This window comes from Corvus moneduloides, chromosome 3 (genome assembly GCF_009650955.1).
Source record: "Corvus moneduloides isolate bCorMon1 chromosome 3, bCorMon1.pri, whole genome shotgun sequence".
Lineage (NCBI taxonomy): Eukaryota > Metazoa > Chordata > Aves > Passeriformes > Corvidae > Corvus > Corvus moneduloides.
The window spans coordinates 112,333,039-112,354,736 of record NC_045478.1 but is presented as its reverse complement, the minus strand read 5'-3'; the positions used below and the strand labels follow the sequence as shown (position 1 = coordinate 112,354,736).

The window sequence follows — 21,698 nt, the reverse complement described above, 5'->3', positions numbered from 1 at the left end:
AACCGGGGGGGAGAGGACCCCCTTTGGTGGCTTGCTTAATTCAGGAAGGTCTGCATTGCCTGCCTGCACCTCTGCCTGCACCCCTGCCCGCCCCTGCCCAGCCCGGGAGTCTGTCCTGAAACATGGCCGGGACACCTCCCGCCAGTGGTGCTGGCTGGCTTGGGAGGGGCTGGGGGGTTTGCATTATTTCGCCTTAATTAAGATATTTGTGTCATTTTCCTAGCCCCGGGAATCTCTATTTTTTCCTCTATAGCTGCGATTTGACTTAAAGCAAACGAGGTCTCAGCCTGAGCAGGCTGGTTGGGGCTCTTTCACTCGCTGGCTGTGGTGCAGAAAGCACAAATGTGTGAGGAAATTGGTTAATGAGGGTCTGCACTGGCCTTGCTCACAGAGGTCCAGCAGCACCTCATCCCCTTACAGATATGCATTGCCCAGGCAATGTTTTCTGAGTTTTATTTTCCTCCTTCCTTAGTATGCTCAGTTCCAGTAAGGAACTCAATAATTAGAACTGTGTTTTAGAACTATAATTTGGGAGGGAGAGGGGGTAACACTACAAATTTCTGTCCAATAATGCCCTACGATATTACATTTATTTACAGGCAACAGTTCCCATCCTGACAATTTATGGTGCAAGTTCCAAGAAGTTTCTTCATGCAGCGTAGCATTACTTTTACATTCTTTAAATATGAAGCTGATATTTAAATAGCAAATGATAGGTAACATCTCCAGAGCCAGCTGAATTTTGTAGCTGCTCGGCTCTCAGTCTGGGATAGAATGGCTACAAATACTGCATGGGGGCAGGAAACAAATTTTGCAGGCAGTGGAGTCACCATGACAAAAAATAATTTGTTTTTATTTTAGATTCAGATTTCATTACTGCACTCAAACTACTACAACTGGGCTTTGAGTTATTATACAATCCAAACTGTTTCAATCAGAAACTCTAAGACTCAGTGTGCAATGATTATTAATAATAATTAGCTCCTTGGTTTCTTGATAGAAAAAGGCTATCAACAAGCATTTGTTTAACCACAACAAAAGTATAATTAGCTTATCCCACTTAGTAAATCTGTATGCATGCCAACTCATACCAAACTGCTACTTTTACAAAAAATTGCAATAATACAGATCATTTTTCCAGTCCTTTTTGCACAAAATTTATTTACAATGTATACATAAATGCTCCATGATGGGACTATGGAAAAAAAAATGCACACATGACCGATGTCTTGCCCAGAAAGAAAGTCAACATATTAAAAATAAATCTTCAGTCCATGTTTTGAGCTGCATAAAACAGGAAGTGATGTACAAGGTGGTGGTTGCTGCATGGGGACAAGGATGCTCTGATGTGACAATTAGGCTTCAAATACACTGCCTTTCCGTTTCCATGCTTCCTCCTACCAGTCTCCTTAAGACACTGCCTGCAACAGCTGATTAATCATTGTTGATGACTGCAGTTTTTCCCATCCTTCCCGATTTACATCTGTTCAGGCCAATTCAAATATGGTGAGTAAATGAATTAGACATGCAAATTCACGCCCCAGGCTAGAAAGAGAGAGAGGGAGAGAGACGGGGAGAAAGGGAGAGAAAGGGAAGAAAGACAGACAGAGGAGGAGAGAGGGGGGAGAGAGAGAGAGTGCGCATGGCTGAAATCCTAGGATAGAAGAAAGATTCTTCTGCCTGACATAGTTATTTTAATGCTCTAAAAATCCTGCAAATAAGCCCTTTCTGTCATTTGCAGGATAAGTGTAAGGCTTCTTTTTTAATGTAAGGAGGCTTCTGGAGGAAGTGAAGAGCTATGGAAACAACACACATAGTGTGGAAAAATTTCACATTTTTTTTAAAAAATCTATAAGAAACAACGTAATATGGATAACAGTATAATAGCATTTTACAATATTTCACTCTTTGTTCTCTTAATGTCTTATATAGGTATTTAGCGTGTCCCCAGAAGTTGACTTCAGTTGGTGTTTTCCTGCTTTTCAGGGTCCCTGTGAAAAATTGGAACGTCCCTTGGTCCAAAGTTGATGCCAAGAACTCCATAGTCATTGCAGAAAGACAATGTTTGAAATCTACCATTGCTGCAGACAACGTGTATTTCCCTTAAGCTACTGAGCATGAATGTCCATCACTTGTCCGCTCACTGCTGGCTCGCCGGTATGAAGCATTGTGGGGCTTGATGCTGACATGGGCATTCCAGGGTGGGGTGGTCCTCCATGCATCATCATCGCTGGGTGGTGAGGGTGTCCAGGAATGTAGGTATGCATGGGGGGGCCATGACGCAGCTGAGCAGGATGGGGGGGCATCTGGGGCGGGGTATAGCTTGGCTGTCCCATATTCATACCCATTGGACTACCCCGAGACACATAATCCCCTGGCATACTTTGCAGCCCTGCAAAGGGAGAGAAAGAGGTGGCGGTGAGTGGTGGGGACTGGCTGCCGACATTGGGCCATGAAGCTGCTCCACACGGGCACAGGGAGGCAGGGCTCCAGCCCGAGGCGGGATGTGGAGTCACGGGCCTGCGAGCGCCATTGCCTCTGTGGAATTGGGAGTCTCTGTATGGACTCACAGTGACGGAAACAGGAATGGCCCCCAGGTCAAAAAAAAGCCCAAGAACGTCCTCCCCCTTCCAAATACAGAGTTTTTGGAGATAAAACAGCTTTCTGCTTTTATGGTTAGAACGTATGCAAAGGAGGTGTTTCTGATCTGGAAGCATGCCAGAGGCAGAGCCAGCCTGAAGACGACTAACGTCACACGGAGAGCTCTCAGGTGGGCTCTATTCCCCATGGCCTTACTCCAGCCACCTGCCTTCGTCTCCCCACTTGTAAAAGCATGCTGGGAATACAAGGCGGAGAATCTGTAGCAGCTAACAAGGGACTTGGGAGGAGCGATGGGTTAAATAGGTGTCAAGGTTTATCAACAGCTATTTATTTAGCTCTTGAGCCTGATATCTTGGAATCTGTCCCAAGTATTTGTGCCATTCAAATAGATGCAATACAGCAGGGACATACATCACTGAACAAAGGCCTCATATGAAGCCGAAATTGATAGGATTACTAAGTACGGTTGCTAAATCAAACTCATATTTTTAGGCACATTAAAATATATACATAATCAATAACAGTTATCAATTATTTCTTTACCCCCCTGATCACCTCTGCAAAAAATCAGACGCGCAACTCAGTCAAACCTTTCAGTGGGTTTGGGAGAACAATCAGAAAAAAATTGGACCTAAAACAATAAAACCTCCTGCTTTCTGTGGGCCTCTGCCTTCTGCTTGGATTGCTGTAGCTGATGGGAACTGACAGGTGTATTGTTTCGGAGAGCTATAAGCTCCATAATCATCAAGGGTGAAAGGCATACGCTATTGCTAAGTAGGTTCAATTGGCTTTAGTTCTAAGTAAGAGCGCGCTGTGAATGCGCCGAACACCTTGGAATCAGGTCTCAAGGCTCTAGCAATGAATAGCTGCTTAATCTAGCCTAAAGGAACAGTTTTGAACTAATGAAAATTGCTTATAAAATATACTGTACTCACAGCTCTTTAATCAAAAAAGATGATAATATTTTTTGTAATAACCTATTAATTTAATTGGTCACGAAGCATAAAATACATCATTTAAATTTAATTGACCCAGAAACTAAGAAACAATATTTAAATTAACTAAGCTAGAAATTTTCATGATGAGGTAATAAGGCTATTGCATTCCCAAGCTCAGAGGAATGTTTTCACAGCTAATTGTTAAAACTTAGTTTTGACTTGGGCTCAGAGAACACTACTACGAAATACACTTGCCCTGGGTAACTTCAAACCCTATGTTAATATAGGCTGGGAGCACAGCAAAGATGCTGAAATAACTCTTTTAACTCCAGAAAGAGAGCAAGAGAAACAGAATCAAGCACCATTTAAACATGGTATCGTGTCTTGGTGTTTCAAATCACTTTACTCTTAAAAAAAAAAAAAACACCAAAATTTGTATAATGTATTTTCCCCTAGAAAAAGACAAGAGGGGAAAAAAATACTGCAACAGTTTTTCTAGGCTTTCTTTGCGAGGTCTGCCACTGAAGATTGCATTAATGATCTCTATTTTTGTATACTGAATAAGTCAAATCCATTTGTCACACTGCAAGTGATGGCATACTTAATTTGGATATAGTCAATTAGCCTGGGCTAAGCTCCATAGCCTGCTGCGCACACCTCTATTTTGTATTCTCTCTTTTTCCTTTGCCACACGTAATCCCATTATGACGGACAGACAAAGAGAAATAAACTTGAAAAAAAAAAAAAAAAAAAATAAAAGTTTCGTCCATCGCTTTCCAAAATGCAACTAAGTGAAGCTGCCGGTTTTTGCTTGGTTTTTTTTTTCCTACCCCATGAGAAGTCTCTGTTTGGCTTTTTTGGTGTCTTGCAGGTTAGCGGGAGAAATGTAACTCATGCATCAACTGCGGTTAGACAGATTTATGACACTTTGGGGACATGCTCTTTCCTCTCCCTGCGCTGCTGCAGACCGCTTACATTTTGCAAATCAGTCTGTTGCCAAGACGACGGGCTCCCCCACCTCCCTGGCTGCTCCTTGTTTTGTCATGTGCTCGGGGATGGATAATAGCATCAATGTATGGCGGCATCGATGTACGGCAGCGTCAATGTACGGCGCGCACGCGGGCGGGGGGTTTGGGAGCTTGGAAAGCTGGAGCTGAACCAGAGGGAGAGAAAACCCAAAGGAGCCCAGGTGTAGGATGGATGGATGGAAAGGAAGGAACAAGCATGAGGCTATGGGCAGGGAGAACATAGGGAAATGCAAGAAGACAAATATCCCTCGGACAAAGTGAGAACAAAGACCTCGTTTGTACTTACTTCCCCCTGGCTTTGCCATTGGTTACCTAGGTGAAGGTTACATGTAGTGCCACTGCCCCTCCATGCCCATATTCATGCCCATTCCACTCATAGGTCCTAGAGGGAGATAAAAATCCAAGAAGATGCCAGAAAATGAGCAAAGTCAACAGATAGTGCCAAAAGCCCCTTTCCAAAACATAGCACGGCAGAGGGTCCAGGACAGCTCGAGCAAGGAGATGCCTGGTTTCTCTCGGTGGCGTGGAAGGCAGGCAGAAGACAGGTGAGGCAAGGCAGGCAGCTGGGATGGCGGCAGAGGGCAGAGGTGTGTTTACCTGCGGTGGCGCAACCGAGGCCACCCGTAGGTGGGCGATGCTGTCCCGGGGGCTTACCTGGCGCTCGGATGCCCATGTGCTGCTGGCCGTCCATCACGAAACCTCCCATTGGCTGCCCGTCGGGGTTGTAGGGTGTTCCTTGACTTACTGGAAAGGTGCAGAACATTTCTTTTTAGCAATAGCCAATAGGGTCACCTCTTCTCATGGCATCAAGACACGACCCCCCCCACCCACAGACTATCAATGCTGGCTCTAAAAAGAGGGGAAAACATCCACTGTGCATATTTAGTGGCTGGCCTAACAAGCATACTTAGTTTTGGCTTAATTTCCTTCTGCAAGTTTGGAAATGAAGTTAGCAAACTGAAATCTTGAGACATGAGGAGCCTCGGCTCCAGCTGCTGCCACTGCTGACGTCAATGCAAAAACCTGCATAGGAGCCGGATTTTATGGCTGGAATAGTCACACTGAAATCTCAGTGTGTTAAATTACGCCCTTGTGCCTTCAAAGGGCAGGACCTGAACACATCCATGCCAGATATTTACGCCTAATGACAAATAATCAAATGTACTTGAAGAGGAAGTGTGGGCCAAAGGCATCTTGGACAACGATGGATTTGGAGTTTGGCAGTGAGACTCGGAAAACAAAACCGAATGGGAGTAATGGGCTATGATAATCCTTGATGGTAAATACCCCCCAGAGAGCTGTGAGCCAAGACCCCAAATAGAACCAACATGTGAAAACTTAAGGTGTTTTGAAAAAATATAAATAAATACCCCCAAAGTAAACAGCAAATTCTCAGCAATCCCAAAAGAAGAGCCGAGGGACAAAAGGAGCCTGTACAAGCACCACTACCTGAACTGGAGGTTTTCACTGTACATTAAAAACCAGCTTCAGAAGTAAGCTGGCTTGGGTTATTAAAGCACATAAAGCTCTACCTCATTGAATGTCTTTGAACTTTACTGAGTCCCACAAGTGATTCTGACCCCTTTGCCCTTTTGACAGGTAATAAAGTTTACAGCAATTCCACACCAAGCCATGCACCAGGGAGTGGTCACAGGAGCAGAAAGAGCCGGGAAGGAAAACTGCAAACAACTGCTGAAAAAATACAAGAATAATTGGGATAATGTACAGAAAGTCCGGTCACGGAGTGGATCATTTTAGTTTCCCTTTTTGAATTTTCAATGTATTTTTTTCCAAAATGATCAGTCATAATGAAAGAAAGCTGGTTGTATTTTAATTGTCTGTCACTCCCAGCATTCATTTCTCATTTATTTACCAGGTACTGGACCTCCTGGTGAATGGCTTGAGGATTGTTTTCGCCTGTGTGACTTGAATACAGCTACTATTGGGGACTTGCCTGCTCGATTGGACTGGTCTATCATGGGCTGAACTATCCTTCTTCTAGCATTAATAAACCTGCAAGAAAACAGAGAAAAGCAAATGGTTAGGGAAGGGATGTCTTCCACCCATCCCCAAGCCCTCTTGCCCTACTGTGGCGCTCTCCATCAGGCTGCACGGGGATGCAAATACTGCTAAACCTCTAACCCTGATGACCTTTGAGAGCACGAGCTTGGGGTTTCCAAGCTGATTTATGTTTGCCTGCTTTTTAGCACAGTCGGACACTTCCATTTCATCTTTTCATGGGGGAATTAGCTGAGTTTTCAGGAAACAATGCCAGCAACGCTCTTCTCAATACAGAATGGGGCACCAAAAAAACAAAAACGTGTGAAGCTGGTGAGATGCTCGTGAGGGCATCTGCTACCTCCCCCCTCATTAGTGTCATTTCTGCCTTATGTCCTCTAACTTCTTTTTCCAATTTTTTTCTTTATCAAAACCTGCCCCTACCTCTTGCAAACCTAATTCCCTTTTAATGCCCACTATTAAGATAATGAACTGTGATGGCAGAACCCCATCAAATGAGGGAACGTCTGGACTTTTATCACCGCTAAGTCACACTGCTGGGGACTTCAGAGCCATGCATTCCTCCTAGTCATTTCTTGGTGGGCTTTCTCCCCCCTCCCTCTCTTTATGCAAAGTCTGAGGGGGTCAAGGCGAGGTCATAGCTTTACAGTAATTGAATTTATAATCCTGTTTTCTCCAGCTAGGCCTGACCATTTACAGCAAACATCTTGTTAAACTGTAATTACTGGACTACTGAAAATTCCCCCCCAAACAATGAAAAGAAGATCTTTGGAAACAATAAAAAAAAGGAGGTAGAGTCATTTTTAAAAATAGCTATCTGCAGCCCCACTCTTGGTGTTTCTGTAGCTCTTCGCCTTAGTTAGTCCTGCAATGCTTATTTGGAAATATTCAAAATAATTTGGAACAAAACAGAAGAAGGAGAGAGATCACAAGTACCCTGGTCTCCCCATGGTGATGAAATCAGGAGGCTGGAAACCATGGCTGGGAACCTGTCTGAATGACGACCATTTGAAGAATCTCTCTTGAGGTTTCACTCAGCAGAAAGTTTACTTAAAATCCATTTGGAAAAAATCTCCATTGAGACTTAGTCACGGCAAAGCTGCATAACCAGACTTTGCACTCTTCGTAAGAGAGAAAAAGAATAATAAAAATATGTATGCCGCACCATTTACTAGTAAAGGAAGAAGTGTGAGTGTGGGCTAAGCCACAGTACACTTTTAAAATGGGATAGGAAAGTCCACAAAGGAGTACTTGATGCTTGTTTTCATTGCCTCTGCTTGGGGTGGCTTAGCAGGAGCTCTCCTACCACAGAGATAAAGCCACCAGGATCTTTCCATGGGAATCAGCTCTGCCCACCCATTCACCTACACCAGAGGGAAGAAGAATAGCAAACCACTGCCCCATGCTGTTTCTTTTGCCCTCATCAAAGACCAGCACAGTGACTTCAGACTCCTCCTATCTCCCATTCCCCACTGACACCCATTACCCAAACTCCTGCAAAAATTAATCAAGATGTTGAGTCTTTATCAAACCTGTCTTGAGGAAACGGGCTCAAAGGCACCAAACCCGGGTGCCAGTCTGGAAACCTTACACCTGAACTAGGTCATGTTTTGTCAGCAACAGTATTGGATCAATTTTTCTACACATTTCCAATAAACACCCCCTCTCGACTCCAGCAAACAGTGTTGCAAATCAGTTTATCATTATCTTGTACAAACCATGAAAATTAGAATCTTGTGAGCAGAAGGTTAGACTAATTCTCCTTTCTCATTATAAGCACAGGTGTAGCACAAACACCATGTGAAATAAGCAATTAAAAAAAACCCTGCTTTTTTTCCCCATTAGCTGCCTTAGCTCCATGACCAATTAGAAAATTGTTTAATATCTGTAATTTGCATTTGCAGAAAGCAATTTTCACAGTAACTCTTCGAAGTAAAACAACACCACAAAACCCTAGTGCCTCAGCAATTTCTTTTTGTGAGTCTGGTAAGGCTTTTGCTGTGTTTACTCCATCCTTCTGCCCCACTGCTAGGACCTGGTAGTGTGGCAGGAGGAAAGGAGTAGTGTGAGAGTGACTGGTCACCAAAATAACTTTTACCCCAGATAAGTGCTGAGCAACATTAGGCATGTAACAACCTCAGCTTCACAACTTTTTCTTCCTTCTCCTCCAAACTACAAGCACTTTTAAGAGAGGGGTGGGGGTCTCAAAATAATAAGCTGTACTATATATAGTATTGTTTATATACTAATATACTAGAATAAACTATATATCTAGAGTTTACCAGTAATTACCCACAAGATGTGCCTATGGTAAAACATAATCTCACCTGTTTGCCCCATGCTATCATTTGGGCTATCTGCTTTAAGAACATTTTACACACAGGTACTTAACAGTTATCTTCTTCCTACGCATTCGTGTAAGTATTTTCTATAAGTAGCAATTCTGCCAAACAGCTCAATGTTTGGATGTCTTTGGGGGGAATTCAGACACAAGAACATTTTCCTTCTGGGCAAAGTAATAAAATGACATTCTCGCTCCTCCCACTAGAAGTCAAACAGAGGTCAGCTCCCCATCCTTGTATCTGTTTAAATAAACTGGTCCAGCTGTTTGTTTCCAGGATGCCCTTTAACCTTCTGTCCCATCCTCCCTGCCTTTGTAACACAACGCTTTACTTTGCATTATAGTAGACTCCAAACCACTATGCATTTAAAAAAAAAAAAAAAGAAAAAAAAGAAGAAAGTATTCACTTTCAAGTTTCTTCCTGCATCCCAAACCTGGAATTTGTAAGAACCTATCAGATTAAAACAATTAATGTAGCTTGCCTTGAGACAGCACAATGCAGTGCTGTGATGTTTATAAATCACATTTGAGAACTCTTTGCAAGCAAAACTGCGAATTAACTGTTGCTGCAGAAATATATGGGCATGTGGTTAATTTCTTCATATTCTCAGTTTTTTTCTTTGAGAGAAGGGCCAGGATCTTTTGATCACTCTTTGAATTTGCAAAGTGCCAAGCTGATTTGAACATCAGCAAAAACGATGGAACAGAAAAGCTAACAGGAAAAATCTCCCTTCCCCTTTTTCCAAATGCTCATATTCACCTATCTTAAGAGAAAGAAAGTCTAAATCACTCCAATCTTTAAAAATTCAGAGTAATCAGGACCTAAAAAAGATATTGCATACTAACTGCTAATGAAATGGAGTATTATCAAAATACAATTTAGCATAAAACTTAAGACAGATGTATAACCTTACTCACGTGAGTAAAGACCCAATAGGGCTCAAAGGCTTGCATAAAGTATTTTTCCCCACACCGGTGCTCTGTGTTGTGGTACCTTTGCTCTGATGAGGAAGGGATTTTTGGTTTGAGTTTTTTGCCTCAAAAGAGTAGGATCAATAGTGGCACAACAACATAATATCCCTCAGTGTACAAGTTGCACTCAGCAAAGTGATGCCTTGGGCTGGGTGGTTTTTTTTTCCTTCCTCCTTTTTTTGTCTTGTAAGGGGAAGGATCTGGCATGGAGAAAACATTTGAACAGTTGGGCAAACACAGAAGTTTGAAGTATTTTCTATTTTTTTCAAGTTAGCTTTTCCTTGTTCTTTTCAGACACATGGGATTGCACTTTCTGCCGTGTCCCAAAAAGCAAGAAAAACCCAGCAATTCCACCTGCATAACCCTAAAGAGGAGGAGGAAACCCTCTTTTCTCCCATTTGCATTTTACTAGGATATTTTCTCTTAGGCTTCTCGTCTGAGGTCTGTCTCCAGAGGTCACGGGCAGACTCCCTGGTTGGTGCATCGCTGGTCCCACGGGTGAGCTCCAGCCCCAGCCCCGGGGATGCAGCAATCTGCCTCTGCACTCTGACCTTCAGCTTGGCCGCCCTTGCTGCCACGCACAAGTTTTGTTTCTTCTCAGCAAGAGGCTGCATGGCTGGTGATGACAAAAGACTTATTTTAGCTGGAAATTGGCTACAATAATAGCAGCCAGAGAGCAAGAAGTTTCAGAGGGTCACCAAACCCTCCAAAAGGCACAGCTCGCTAAGGCTCAGGTTACAGCCCGAGTGACATTTTCCGCACAGATCTGTTCTTTCTCCCTTCCCCTTGTATTTCACTTCTGTTGAGTGAATAAAACAAGACCTTCCTCTGCTGTCACGAATTTCCAAAGTCACCTTTGCTCAAGAATCGACAGAGCGATTGTGGGGACTTCCAATTTGCAGTCTTTGAATGAAATTTTCCAGGACCAGCTGTCTGAAAGGAGATGCTGAGACTTTGCGGTCTACTGAATTTTTCTCTGCCCCCAGCCCTCCGAAATGAGGAGAATTTCGCACCATTACTGACTTCTGCTACTCGGAGTCACAGGCTGCTCCCTCTCAATATCGTCCCAAAGCGCTGCATGCCAGAAATCTGTGTCTCACTAGCAGAGCCAAGAAATTCCTGAAAATCTCTCTGCCTCATTTTCTCCTTGAGCTCCTCCGAGCAAACCAGGCGTAAGGAGAATGAGAAAGCCCACATTACCTACAAACCCCAGTGCTAAAACCTCTCATACCCCTCCGAAAAAAACCAGTATCCCTCTTGACAACAAACAAATCATAATTTTTATAACAGATCCCGAAGTAAACATAGCACTTCAAACTGGCAAATAATTTACTTGTAAAACCAGTTGCACTCTGTGGGATCCTTCATTTATACAGCAGCAAAACAACATTCTCTATTCAGCACTTAATTCCTCAACGCTTAACAGGTTTATCTCTAATAAAACCAATTTAAATGGAAAGTGTGCTATAAACCAAGATTATTACACTTCAGTAACTGCTTTATTCCTTATTTTAACATATTTTCATTTTTTTCTCTGTGTTTGTTTTCCAGAGATTTTTAAAAGAGTCAGTTAAAGAAAAGAAAAAAAACATACCAACACAGAAATTATTTCACCGAATACTTTCAAATGTTTTAAAAACAGCCTTGAAAATAGCAAGCTGCCTCTGTAATTATGAACAGAAAAAATAACTGCAGACTTTCAAATGGTAATCACATCTCCCCATCCCTAAAATGAGAAATAAATGTTAAAAGAGTGCTTACTGCTGTTATTATAAAGTTCTGATCCTGAAGTCAGTTAGTGAGCTTAATGACCCGTAACTACCAGTCATTAGCAATCCATGCTCTCTGTACTCCCTTTATTTGTAAAGAAAAAAAAATCCAAGACACTCAAGAAACTTCGTTCAATTTAAAGTCAAACCTCATGAAATCATGTTTGGCAACTTTTCTTGGTTTCTCCTCCTCCTCTAAACCAAAGACAGTTCAGGACTGCAATACATCATTTACAACACTAAATGGAGGTAGGGAGGGAAGAGAGTACAAGGGCTGCTAACCACCCACTCCAGACACGTAACATTGGAATACACTCCAAATGCAGAGGGCCCATCCATCAGGAGCATCAGAAAGGTCCCCTGCAAGTTCTCTTCTTCCTCCCTCCTCTGCTGGCACAGCACCAGTGCCAGGGACTGCACTGGTGGTTGAGGGGTGTCACAAGACAATATTGGAGAGTGAATTAAATAAAATACTATGCAAAAACTAGTGATGAAAAACCACTAATTAGCTGACAAATTTGATGTAAAGCACTAATGAAAGCCATGTGTGGTTCTGCAATTTAGTTTTAAAAATAGCTTCTGACTTCAAGCATTACTATGTGACCCCACCAATGGATTCATGTTGTGCATTCAGAAAAGTTGCTTTCAAGCAGGGGAGTGCTATCGAATCTCTCCCCAAGCCAAGTCTGCTAATGCAGAGAGCATATCGACGGCAAAAATAGAAAGCAGAGAGATGAGATCAGGTATGTGCTCCTTGTAAGAGAGCTGGCTATGCACTACATTTTGGCTGGCCCAGCACGCACCAGCTCTACCTTTGGCCACCTCCTCTTCTCCCTAGCCCTTAAGCTTGGGAGCCTTCCCCTCTTGCTCCATATCATACTTCTCAAATCACTGCTAGACACATCCTGCCTCCAAATAAAAAGACTGTATTTTGGGGAGCACCAGCTCATGATAGGATCATAGAATCCTAGAATGGTTTGAGTTGGAAGGTTCTTTGGAGAACCTTCCATCTAGTTCTAAACTCCCCTGCCATGGGCAGGGACACCTTTCACTAGACCAGGTTGCTCCAAGCCCCATCTAAGCTGGCCTTGAACACTTCCAGGGATGGGGCATTGCTTCTCTGGGCAACTGTTACAGTGCCTCACCACCCTCACAGGGAAGAATTTCTCCCTAATATCTAATCTAACCCTACCCTTTGTCAATTTAAAGCCACCCCCTTTGTCCTACCAGTACCAGCCCCATGGGACAAAATGCAGGCATGGTGACTGCCTTGGGGTAGCAGTGAGCCTGGTGGTGGCCTGTCCTCTGGACACAGAAGGGATGGTTGGTGGCTTTCTATTGAGCTGGGACCCACAAGCTCCTGGCCCAAATGCTCCATCTCTCCGCAGGGCTCATGGCTGTGGTTGCTTGATGAGTCTTTCTAGAAGAAAGCTGGGTAGCAGCCAATTCCAGTCTTGCAAAATTTTGCCTGTTCCCCAAAAGGATGGAGCTAAACCCCATTTCTATTTATTTGGCAGGTTCTGAATGAAAATTTTGCTGGGGAGGAGTGAAGAGCCATTGTGCCCGGGGAAGGGGTCCCTGGAGATATGCCTCCCTGCTCTGCCCATCTCCTGTGCTCTTCTACATCACAGGTGAGCTGCTGTTGGCCTTTCTGATATGCTCTCCTTCTTCTCCTCCTTCCCTCCCATCCACATACTCCCCTTAGAAAATCTTAGCCAACATGGAACACTTCCAGTGAAAATTCTGATCCAGGCATCTCCCTGACGATGCCAGGGAGTCAGAGCAGTGTTGCAGGTCTTGGCTGCACTGGGGAGAACTCCCAGCAACCTCCTTCCCTGACACCACAATTCCCTCTGGGTGCAAAGCAGATGTAAACTCGCCCTCAGCAGCCAGATGATGTAAGGGGAAATCTTTACATGGCAAAGCGCCAGCGGAGCTGACCTCCTGTCTCTTCCCTGCTCCTAAATCCCAGCGCAGCTGTACTTTGCTGATCTCCATGTGCCACAATTAGCCTTTAAGGAATATGGCAAGGATTCATGTAGTAGAGCAGCACTAAGGCTGCTCTAGCTCCTGCCTGGGACAGCACTGGCCCCCACAAGCACCATGGTTGGGAATACAACACGCTAGCAGACAAAATCTTGCCTCCCACAAAAACACTTGTAATAGAGGGTGGGCAGGCTCTTTGAGAGCTTTGAGAGAAGCCCAGGCTGAGATGCACATCTCCCAGCTGAGTGTTTTCTCACAGCTCTGAGAAGGGCTTGAACATCAACTTCCCATCTGATCCTTCAGGAGAGTTTCTCCGGACTCAGTAATTTGGGTCCTGATCTGGTACATGCCAGCAGTGCAACCCAGCAGCTTTTCTTCAGCAGATCATGTCAAACCAACAACCCAAGCCCCATTTGATGGCAGGGATTAAGCTGGGAATGGGTGAGAGCTGATAGCAAAATACTGGCTATTTCTCTGAAAACACTCCTCCCTATTTCAGCAATTTAATGTCCTCGATCTACTCAGCATAACCTCTTTTTTAGGGGAATGTAGAGCTTGTGAGAAGTGCCTGCATGATCTCTGAGCTTCCATACATCAAATTGTGAGCCTTGTCCAAACAGCTTCTCTGTTCCCTTCTTCCCCACCCCACATACAGCATGGGAGTTGGAAGTTGTGCCTTGTCCTCCAGCCCAAGCAAAAGAAGAGAGGCTGCTCCCACATCTGGCTGCTGGTTCAAATATGTTCCCATTCACTGAAGGGTGTGAGAAATGACCTGCCTATACTCCTGGATGAATCCCTTCATCCTCCTCATCTCCAAAAGGCAATGAAGGAGTATGGAGTAACTCCACACCCAGTCACCCCACACCAGCTCCCTCAGACGGCAAAAAAGGCGAAGCAAGCCCAGGGTGGCCAAACCAAAACCATCGACTGGTGTCTTTGGGAGAAAACACTCTCAGAGCCCCCAAAGAGAAAATATACTGAAGTTCTGCATGGGACCTGTGTTTTGCACATGAAATAGGCTTTGACATCATTCTGGTCTATACCCCAAGACACTGGTTTGGGGTGTTGAGGGAAGCTTTATTCCTGCGGTTGTGTCTTCCCCACCACAATCAAGACAACAAATACAGGCACATTGATGCATTTTGTGTGATGTGGGCACCTGAAAAACTGGTTTGAATTCTTTTTTCCTTTTTTTTTTCTCTCCCCAGAAACCACAAAAGAGACAACTCTGAGTCACGGCCAACCTGAAAAACAACCCCACACTTCTGAACAAACTCTCCATGCCCCAAGACATCCCACTTCAAAACATTGTTTTCCAACCACTACTAATAGCCTACTTTGTAATCTACTTTATCTAAACATAATTTCCCATTAAGTGAAGTGATTCATTTTGCTTATAATCCTACTACTGACAGCATCATATTCAGGGCAGAAGAAAAGACACATTCAGAAAACAACATCAACAAAAGACACACAGGGAAGTCAGAGGAATGTTGAAGATTAAAAGAATTTGTGAGACCAGGGGACAGAGAAAGCTTAGGGATCAGCCCTCAGATGGTACAAACCACCTTTATAACCCAGGTGGGAAGTCAGACATCTCTGGGATAAATCTGAATTTAAAAGAAGCTATTAGTATCGAGTTTTATCCTTAGCCAAAAAAGACACAAGGACTACAGTGCCTGGGCAAGGGAAAAAAAAAAATAACCCATGAAACTGTTACATGACCTAGATTTCATTGAACAACTGTGGAAGCAATATTTTTTCAGCATCTGCTGCCATTTCTTTTATTTTTGAAAAGTCAAAGAAAAGGCAGAATCCTGCTTGGTGCTAATGCTGGTGTAGCCAGCCATGCATCACATACACCGAAATCATTCCAGGGCAGGCAGGACAAAACACACACCCTCGAAAGCATGTCCTCACCCTGCCCCTCTGTCTGTGTCTCACTTTTGAGAAGAGAAAATTGATTTAACCAAGAAAAAGGCAACATTTGCCCCCATTTTTACTATTTCAGGCTGAGTTTGAACCAGGCAGTTTGTTTTATGCAGGTGCAGCCTGGAGCAAGCGTCTGATTTAAGAGTGAGAGAGGGTCTCTGAGGGCACCTTTCTCCATGTGTTGGTGTTACAGTTCGTGACGGTTAATCACTCTACACCAATCTCAGCGACTGTTGACACAAAATAGGTGGAGATCAGGTCTGTGCAAGCACAAAATACCAGAAAGGCAAACTATATGTAAACACACTTCAGATAGCTATGACAAAAGTAGACCAAAGCCTGACTTGCAAAGCAATGACAAGCCATTACTCTCCCCTTTTGTCTTTTTTTTCTTTTCATATATTGAGGGCATGTAATTTTTTTTTTTTTTTTAATATATACCAAGGATATCTCTTGCACTAAAAAGAAACCAAGACCTGAGAACTGTATGTGCAGAGACAATGCAAAGCTCTCCCCTTGCTTCCAGTGCAGCATTTCCACAATACAACAGTGTCCTGAACAGGCACTTTTTTAAAGCCAAACTCTAGTTTTGAGATGGTGCACACCTGAATCTCAATATTTTTAAAAAGGAAGTATCAAGCAAAGCATTCTGACCCCTACCCTGATCCTGCAGAGCAAAGCTAGAGCAGGAGAGGAGAAAAGAGCAAGTGGCAAATGCTTGCATGGTGCTATTACATTTTATTTCCCTGGCACCTGACATCGCATTCATTACAGACCATTAATGCACCAACTAAAAAAAAGTTTCTTGAGTACAAGACCACTCCACAAGAGGGAAAAGAGGTTTTTTCTTGGTTGCACATTAACCTTTTGCTAGTCAGGACTATTGGCAGGTAAACTCTGTTCACACTGTGCAATGCTCTGCAGCGGGAACCAACCTTACTTCCTCTCAAAAAAGCATCTATGTGACTAAAATAATACCAAGTTTTGGGTTTCTTTTTTTGCCAAGTGCTCAGGGTGTCACTAATTAGTCTTTTAGCTTGGGCAAAATGATTCCACATTTGCTTTTGAAATAAATGGTATTTCCTTTGCTCGTTTTTCCCAGTCTGAACCCAGGGGCTGTCAGAACCCAGGGGCTGTCAGAGCAATGGTTAGAAACATCTTTCCTTGGTGTTCCTGAATGGGATGACCCTTGTTTTGGGGCAGTTTGGGGGCTGTGGAGACTGACAAGGCTGGACTGCACAAGAAACCCAGGGTCTATTAGGTCTCCATCTTCTCCTCCACCTGAAGTCCTGGAGGCCAAGGGGAGCATTTCCCCAAGTAAACTCTTTACTCACCTCCTCTGAGCACCTGAACCCTTTGGAAAACACCCATGTGCTGTGCCAAAACTGTATCACTACTCCTTAAACCCATTCAACAAACCCAAACCCCACATTTGAACCACTGTGCTGTACTTTTAAATGGCTTTACTGAACTAAAAAAGGAAATTCCAGCCTAAAATCTGGTGATCCGACAGTACCTGATGGCTCTACATTCACAGCTCTTCCCCCTGTAAGCTATTTGCTCAGCTTTTCTAATAATACCTTGACTGCCTGGCAGCTCTCCAGGGCTGTCTAAGGCAATATGCAAGCTAAACATTTTTTCATCTGATTTCAATATTTTCTTATGAGTAACTATACAGGATTTTACCTAGTGAGTATTCCTGATTGCTGTAATTTAAGAACAGAGAAATAGACTACAGATGTAATATTATTATTACAATTGGCATTCAAGGTGAAAGGCATAACAATTAGCTAAGACTTAGTGAAAACATAAATGTAAAAATCTGCTTGAAAAATCCGGCACATGGTACGTTTAGAACAGCTAATTTACCGCACACATTCTGAAGTGCTCAAACGATGTAACAATTCACCCAGCAAGATACTTTTAAAAATAGTTTTCTTGGTGTTTTGTGGGCGTTTTCTTGGAGGGGGATGATTTTCATACACTAAACACCTACTGTCTTATTCTCTGGAATATCAAACAAAATGTATTTGTTACACACAAAACATATATTCTTTCTTATTCCAATTTTTCCTGCTTCTGCATGTATTCTCATTAACACAACAGTGTTTAAATAAAAACTGTATACATATTCTTAAATCACACAGAGAAGAAAAGTAAATTGTCTCCAAAATCTGATGGTTAAGTTCGTATTGCTGAAGTTGAGAGGATAATTTCTGAATGTTTTAACATTTACAAGTAAATAAGTACTTGTATTTACTATATCTGATTACTGAGAAAAGTATTTGTTATATTCTTACACAGATTCAAATTGCATCTTGACCTTTTCTCATTTAATCTGTTTACTGCAACAAAAGCAGTAATAGATACATCTGAAAATAAGCAGATATTTTATTCTCCAAGGACTAAAAACCCCTGCGTGTGATGTGCTCGGCAAACCAAGCATTTTCCCTATTATTGTAGTCCACAATTTGGTAGGCAGTAGGGGTGAAAATCCAACGCTGCATATACTACCAGCACCTGCTTTTGCTATGCTCCCTCCCTGCTGGCCTCCTCCCCCACTTACACTCTAAAAATAGTGCTTAAGTGGGACTAAAGTGGTGCACTGGTCATGTGCTGGCCTTTTGCTCAGGGTGAATATCACCCTCCATGAAGGAATTGAGCAAAGATGATGTCTACGCTAAATGCCCAGCCTCAGGAAGGAGCTGTTCCATCCCCTCCAGGGGGCTGGAATGAGGCTAAACACGTGAGAAAACACCAAACATGATCAGTTGGATCTGGGGTGTTTGGGTGTGCTTCAGATGCACCAAACACCTGGCATGCTATGATATAAAAACCACAGTGGGAAAAGAGGGGCCTGGGACTCTTTCCCAAAAGGTGGAGAGTTGTGCAGCCATTCCTCTTTCCCCTGTCCCTTTGTGGAGGGGCAGGCAGGGGCTTTCTGCATCTGCCCCATCTGCATCTGGTCCCATCTGCACCTCTCCATCTGCATCTCCCAATCTGCATTCCCCCATCTGCTCCGTCCGTAACCCCACCATCTGCAAGCCAGGACGAGCAGATGGAAAGGACACCCTTCACAGTGGTGCTCCCCATTCATCGCTGGGTTCTGGGGAGCACTCCCCTGTGAGAAGTGCAGAATCCTCCTGTCCCCACCATGCCACCCTGCCTGCCCATGCCATGGCAAAGCGCTTCTTCCCCTGCCCCATGCAACTACTGCAGCAAAGCTCTACCACTAGTCTTACCCACAAGCAAAGAAATGGAGGCAGAAGGAAATTTCCTGCTGGAGGAGAGTTGTGAGGGGACTAAAAGAGTAATAAATTATTTCTGTGTGTCTATGCCCTGAGCTGGCAGTGCTACATACAGGAAGGTGCTCAGGTCTTCCTATCCCAAGTCCATCTCTGATTTTCCACACTCATCTTGGGGCTGGTCTTGGAGCCCTTTTGAAATGTCTTTTCTTACAAAGTTTCAGTAAAATCCATTTCATCTGACTCCAAGAGTAAGATTAGGGAAATTCTTTGATTACATTATTTGATAATTTTTTTCCAGTATGTTTGGTTGGGATTTCTTTGGAGGTTTTTTTTCAAGCTAGGAAATTATATACAAAACTCACATTTAAAGAAGCCAAGACCATAAAATCAGAACTCAGGACTTAGGACACTGTATTACTAGAGTTTCTTGCACCCTAGTCTTTAATGCACTTCCTTACAGTTCAGTTACCAGCTCATGCTACCATTTTCGATACGGCTCAATGCCTCAAGCATCCCAATGACAATTATGTCTGTTAAAAGAACAAGCCAGGGCATTATAAAATAAAAAAGTCTATTTCTACAGGAAATAAACTTTGACAAAGTTGAATGACTAAGGCAGGAAGAAAAGCAAGCCAGTCCTGGTTCCTACAGCCAAATGCTACACTGGAGAAGAAGATTCAGCTCTGCTGCTTCCTTGGACTTCTTGAGAGCTACTGAGTAAATCATTGAACCCAAACCTTTCATCGTAAGTTACTGATTTCTCACATCTCTCCTCCATTCCCAACAGTGGACATTGGCAATGTAAGACACCAAGGCACTCAAACTTGGAAGTTTCCACGAAATAGGAAGTTTCAATGATCGTTGGACTCTACATGCAAATAAATTGCTGCAATTTTTAGTCACCTCAAAGTCCCAGACCAACCCAAAACTTATGACTGTGCTGGACCTGGACCTCTCTGAGCCTCACTTCTTCCCCTGTGAACCAGGACAACACTTTTCTTTCTCTTTGCAGGGGAATTGCAAAAATACCATGCAGACCCACAACCTTGTATGCATATATAAGCACGTGGAGGTCAGGGAAGGACTTGGGTATTACAGCAGTAAGTGCCACAGGAAAGCCCAGCAGTAATTATTAATTCCATCTTCAAGCATGGTTTGAATACAGCTCAACAAACGAAGCACGGAAGAATGAGGGCAAGATAAAATATTGACTAGCTGCTCCAGCATTGTCTAGGCTGTGCCCCAGATAGCACAAGGGCATTTTGAAAAAAGCAGAATGGAAACACCTAATAAAGGCTGGAGCTTTAAGGATTTTAATTCTCAATTTTTTTTTTTAAGGATCGTTTTAATGCAGTTGGATGCAACACTATTTAGAGAGACAGTCACATACAGACATACACATGTAAGGAGGTTATATAGGCACATTGTTCTACAAGTATACAAACATCTATCTGTGTGCACCAAGACCTTTCTAAAACATAAACAAGTGTCTGACACCTAACACAGCCCTTGATTAGAATTGCTCTCTCTTCTTCATAGACTACCACCAGTAATTATTTACCATTAGTTCTTAATGGGAAGGGATTCATTTGGAATGTAGTAAACAAGAAAACTGTATAGATTGTTCAATATAGCCTGACTGGCTCTCAGCTGAGGTAAGAAGTGATTGGATCACACCTCCTGGATATTTCAATTCATTGTTTTTATCACCCGGGAAAAGCACTTTATAAACCTGTACCTGGTCAGGTCTCTACCACGTCCATAAAGGCATCATACAAGTGCCCCTTCTAGTTCGTGTTACCGAGCCTGGAACCCTAAACTGCCATGGGGCCAAACAACTGATAGGACAGAGACCTGAATGGTTCATTTAGACTAACGGCATTTGAACTCTGCTATCTTCATACCTTCCACAGATTTATTTTTATTTTGCAACAGGGTAAGGGCTCCCTCTTCCCACAACAGAAACATCCAACTGAGGCAAAAAGATGGTCCTAGAAGGCAATGATGGTGATTCACAGGCGAAGGTGTCATGGGGGGGAAAAAAACAAGGGAAAAATCCTTTGTGTGGATTATTTCTTTACTTCAGAAAAATAAAACTATCCCCAGGAAAAGGGGTTATGGTAAAGGGACTGTGGTATTTTTAAAGGCATGTGAGCGTCCATGGATATATTTTCTGGCACATCTCACATCACCACCCCCATTCCTGCGACTCCTCCACCATCAATAGGAGTTTATGCGCATCAGCCTGGGGAGCCCCAACACCAGGGCAGTCCATATGTGAAAATCCACATTTTTTTTGTTAGGGCAGAGAACTGAAGTATGCAACCAGCACATACTGAAAAGGCATTCAAAATATGACCAAAAAAATTGTTTAAATGCTTTCAATCTGCAGAAAACAAACGCTCTCTTCACTGACTGGTCTGTGGCAAACTCCTAAATCCAGCCAGAAAATCCAGAATTCCCAGTCTGGGCTAACGACCATGCTACCAGACATGAGTTTATGTTTTTCATGCACATTTCATGTATTCCCACACGCTGTGTTGCTGCCAATAATTTATGACTGATCTGCACCCAGCCTGCCCTTCAGCATTTTATTTAATCTCTGCAACAGTGATTTACAATGACTCATCATTAATACAAAAATGTACATGTGTGTTAACAAGTTTGGAAGAATCTAAGGAGGAAGGCAAATTTTTTTTTGTGAGTTGTGGCGGAATGACTTATGAGCCTGCTTAAGAAAGGCAAACCTAACCAGAAATTATATGTTAGCTCTTCCCTGCAGCAAAACATTTAGGTACGAAGAGTTTCTTCTGCACATTGCCTTAGAAGAAAAGAGATCCAGCAAAAGGTTCGAGAAGGTTGCC

General features: G+C 43.2%; 1 protein-coding gene across 5 annotated transcripts in view; it reads right to left on the bottom strand.

Moving 5' to 3' along the window:
• Window positions 1-826: 826 nt before the first annotated feature.
• The window catches only part of MEIS1 (Meis homeobox 1), a 107,998-nt gene continuing 87,126 nt past the window's right edge, over window positions 827-21,698 (bottom strand). For 3 of the 5 annotated variants that reach the window (XM_032103573.1, XM_032103574.1, XM_032103572.1), the window contains exons 10-12: window positions 6,522-6,580; window positions 5,222-5,311; window positions 827-2,392 (exon numbers count right to left, since the gene is read on the bottom strand). In XM_032103573.1, the coding sequence (XP_031959464.1) occupies window positions 2,109-2,392; window positions 5,222-5,311; window positions 6,522-6,580 (433 nt within the window). In that variant the 3' untranslated portion in view covers window positions 827-2,108. Of the gene's footprint in view, window positions 2,393-4,853; window positions 4,950-5,221; window positions 5,312-6,521; window positions 6,581-21,698 lie in introns of all 5 variants that reach the window. The other 2 variants (XM_032103577.1, XM_032103575.1) reach the window with 1 other exon arrangement.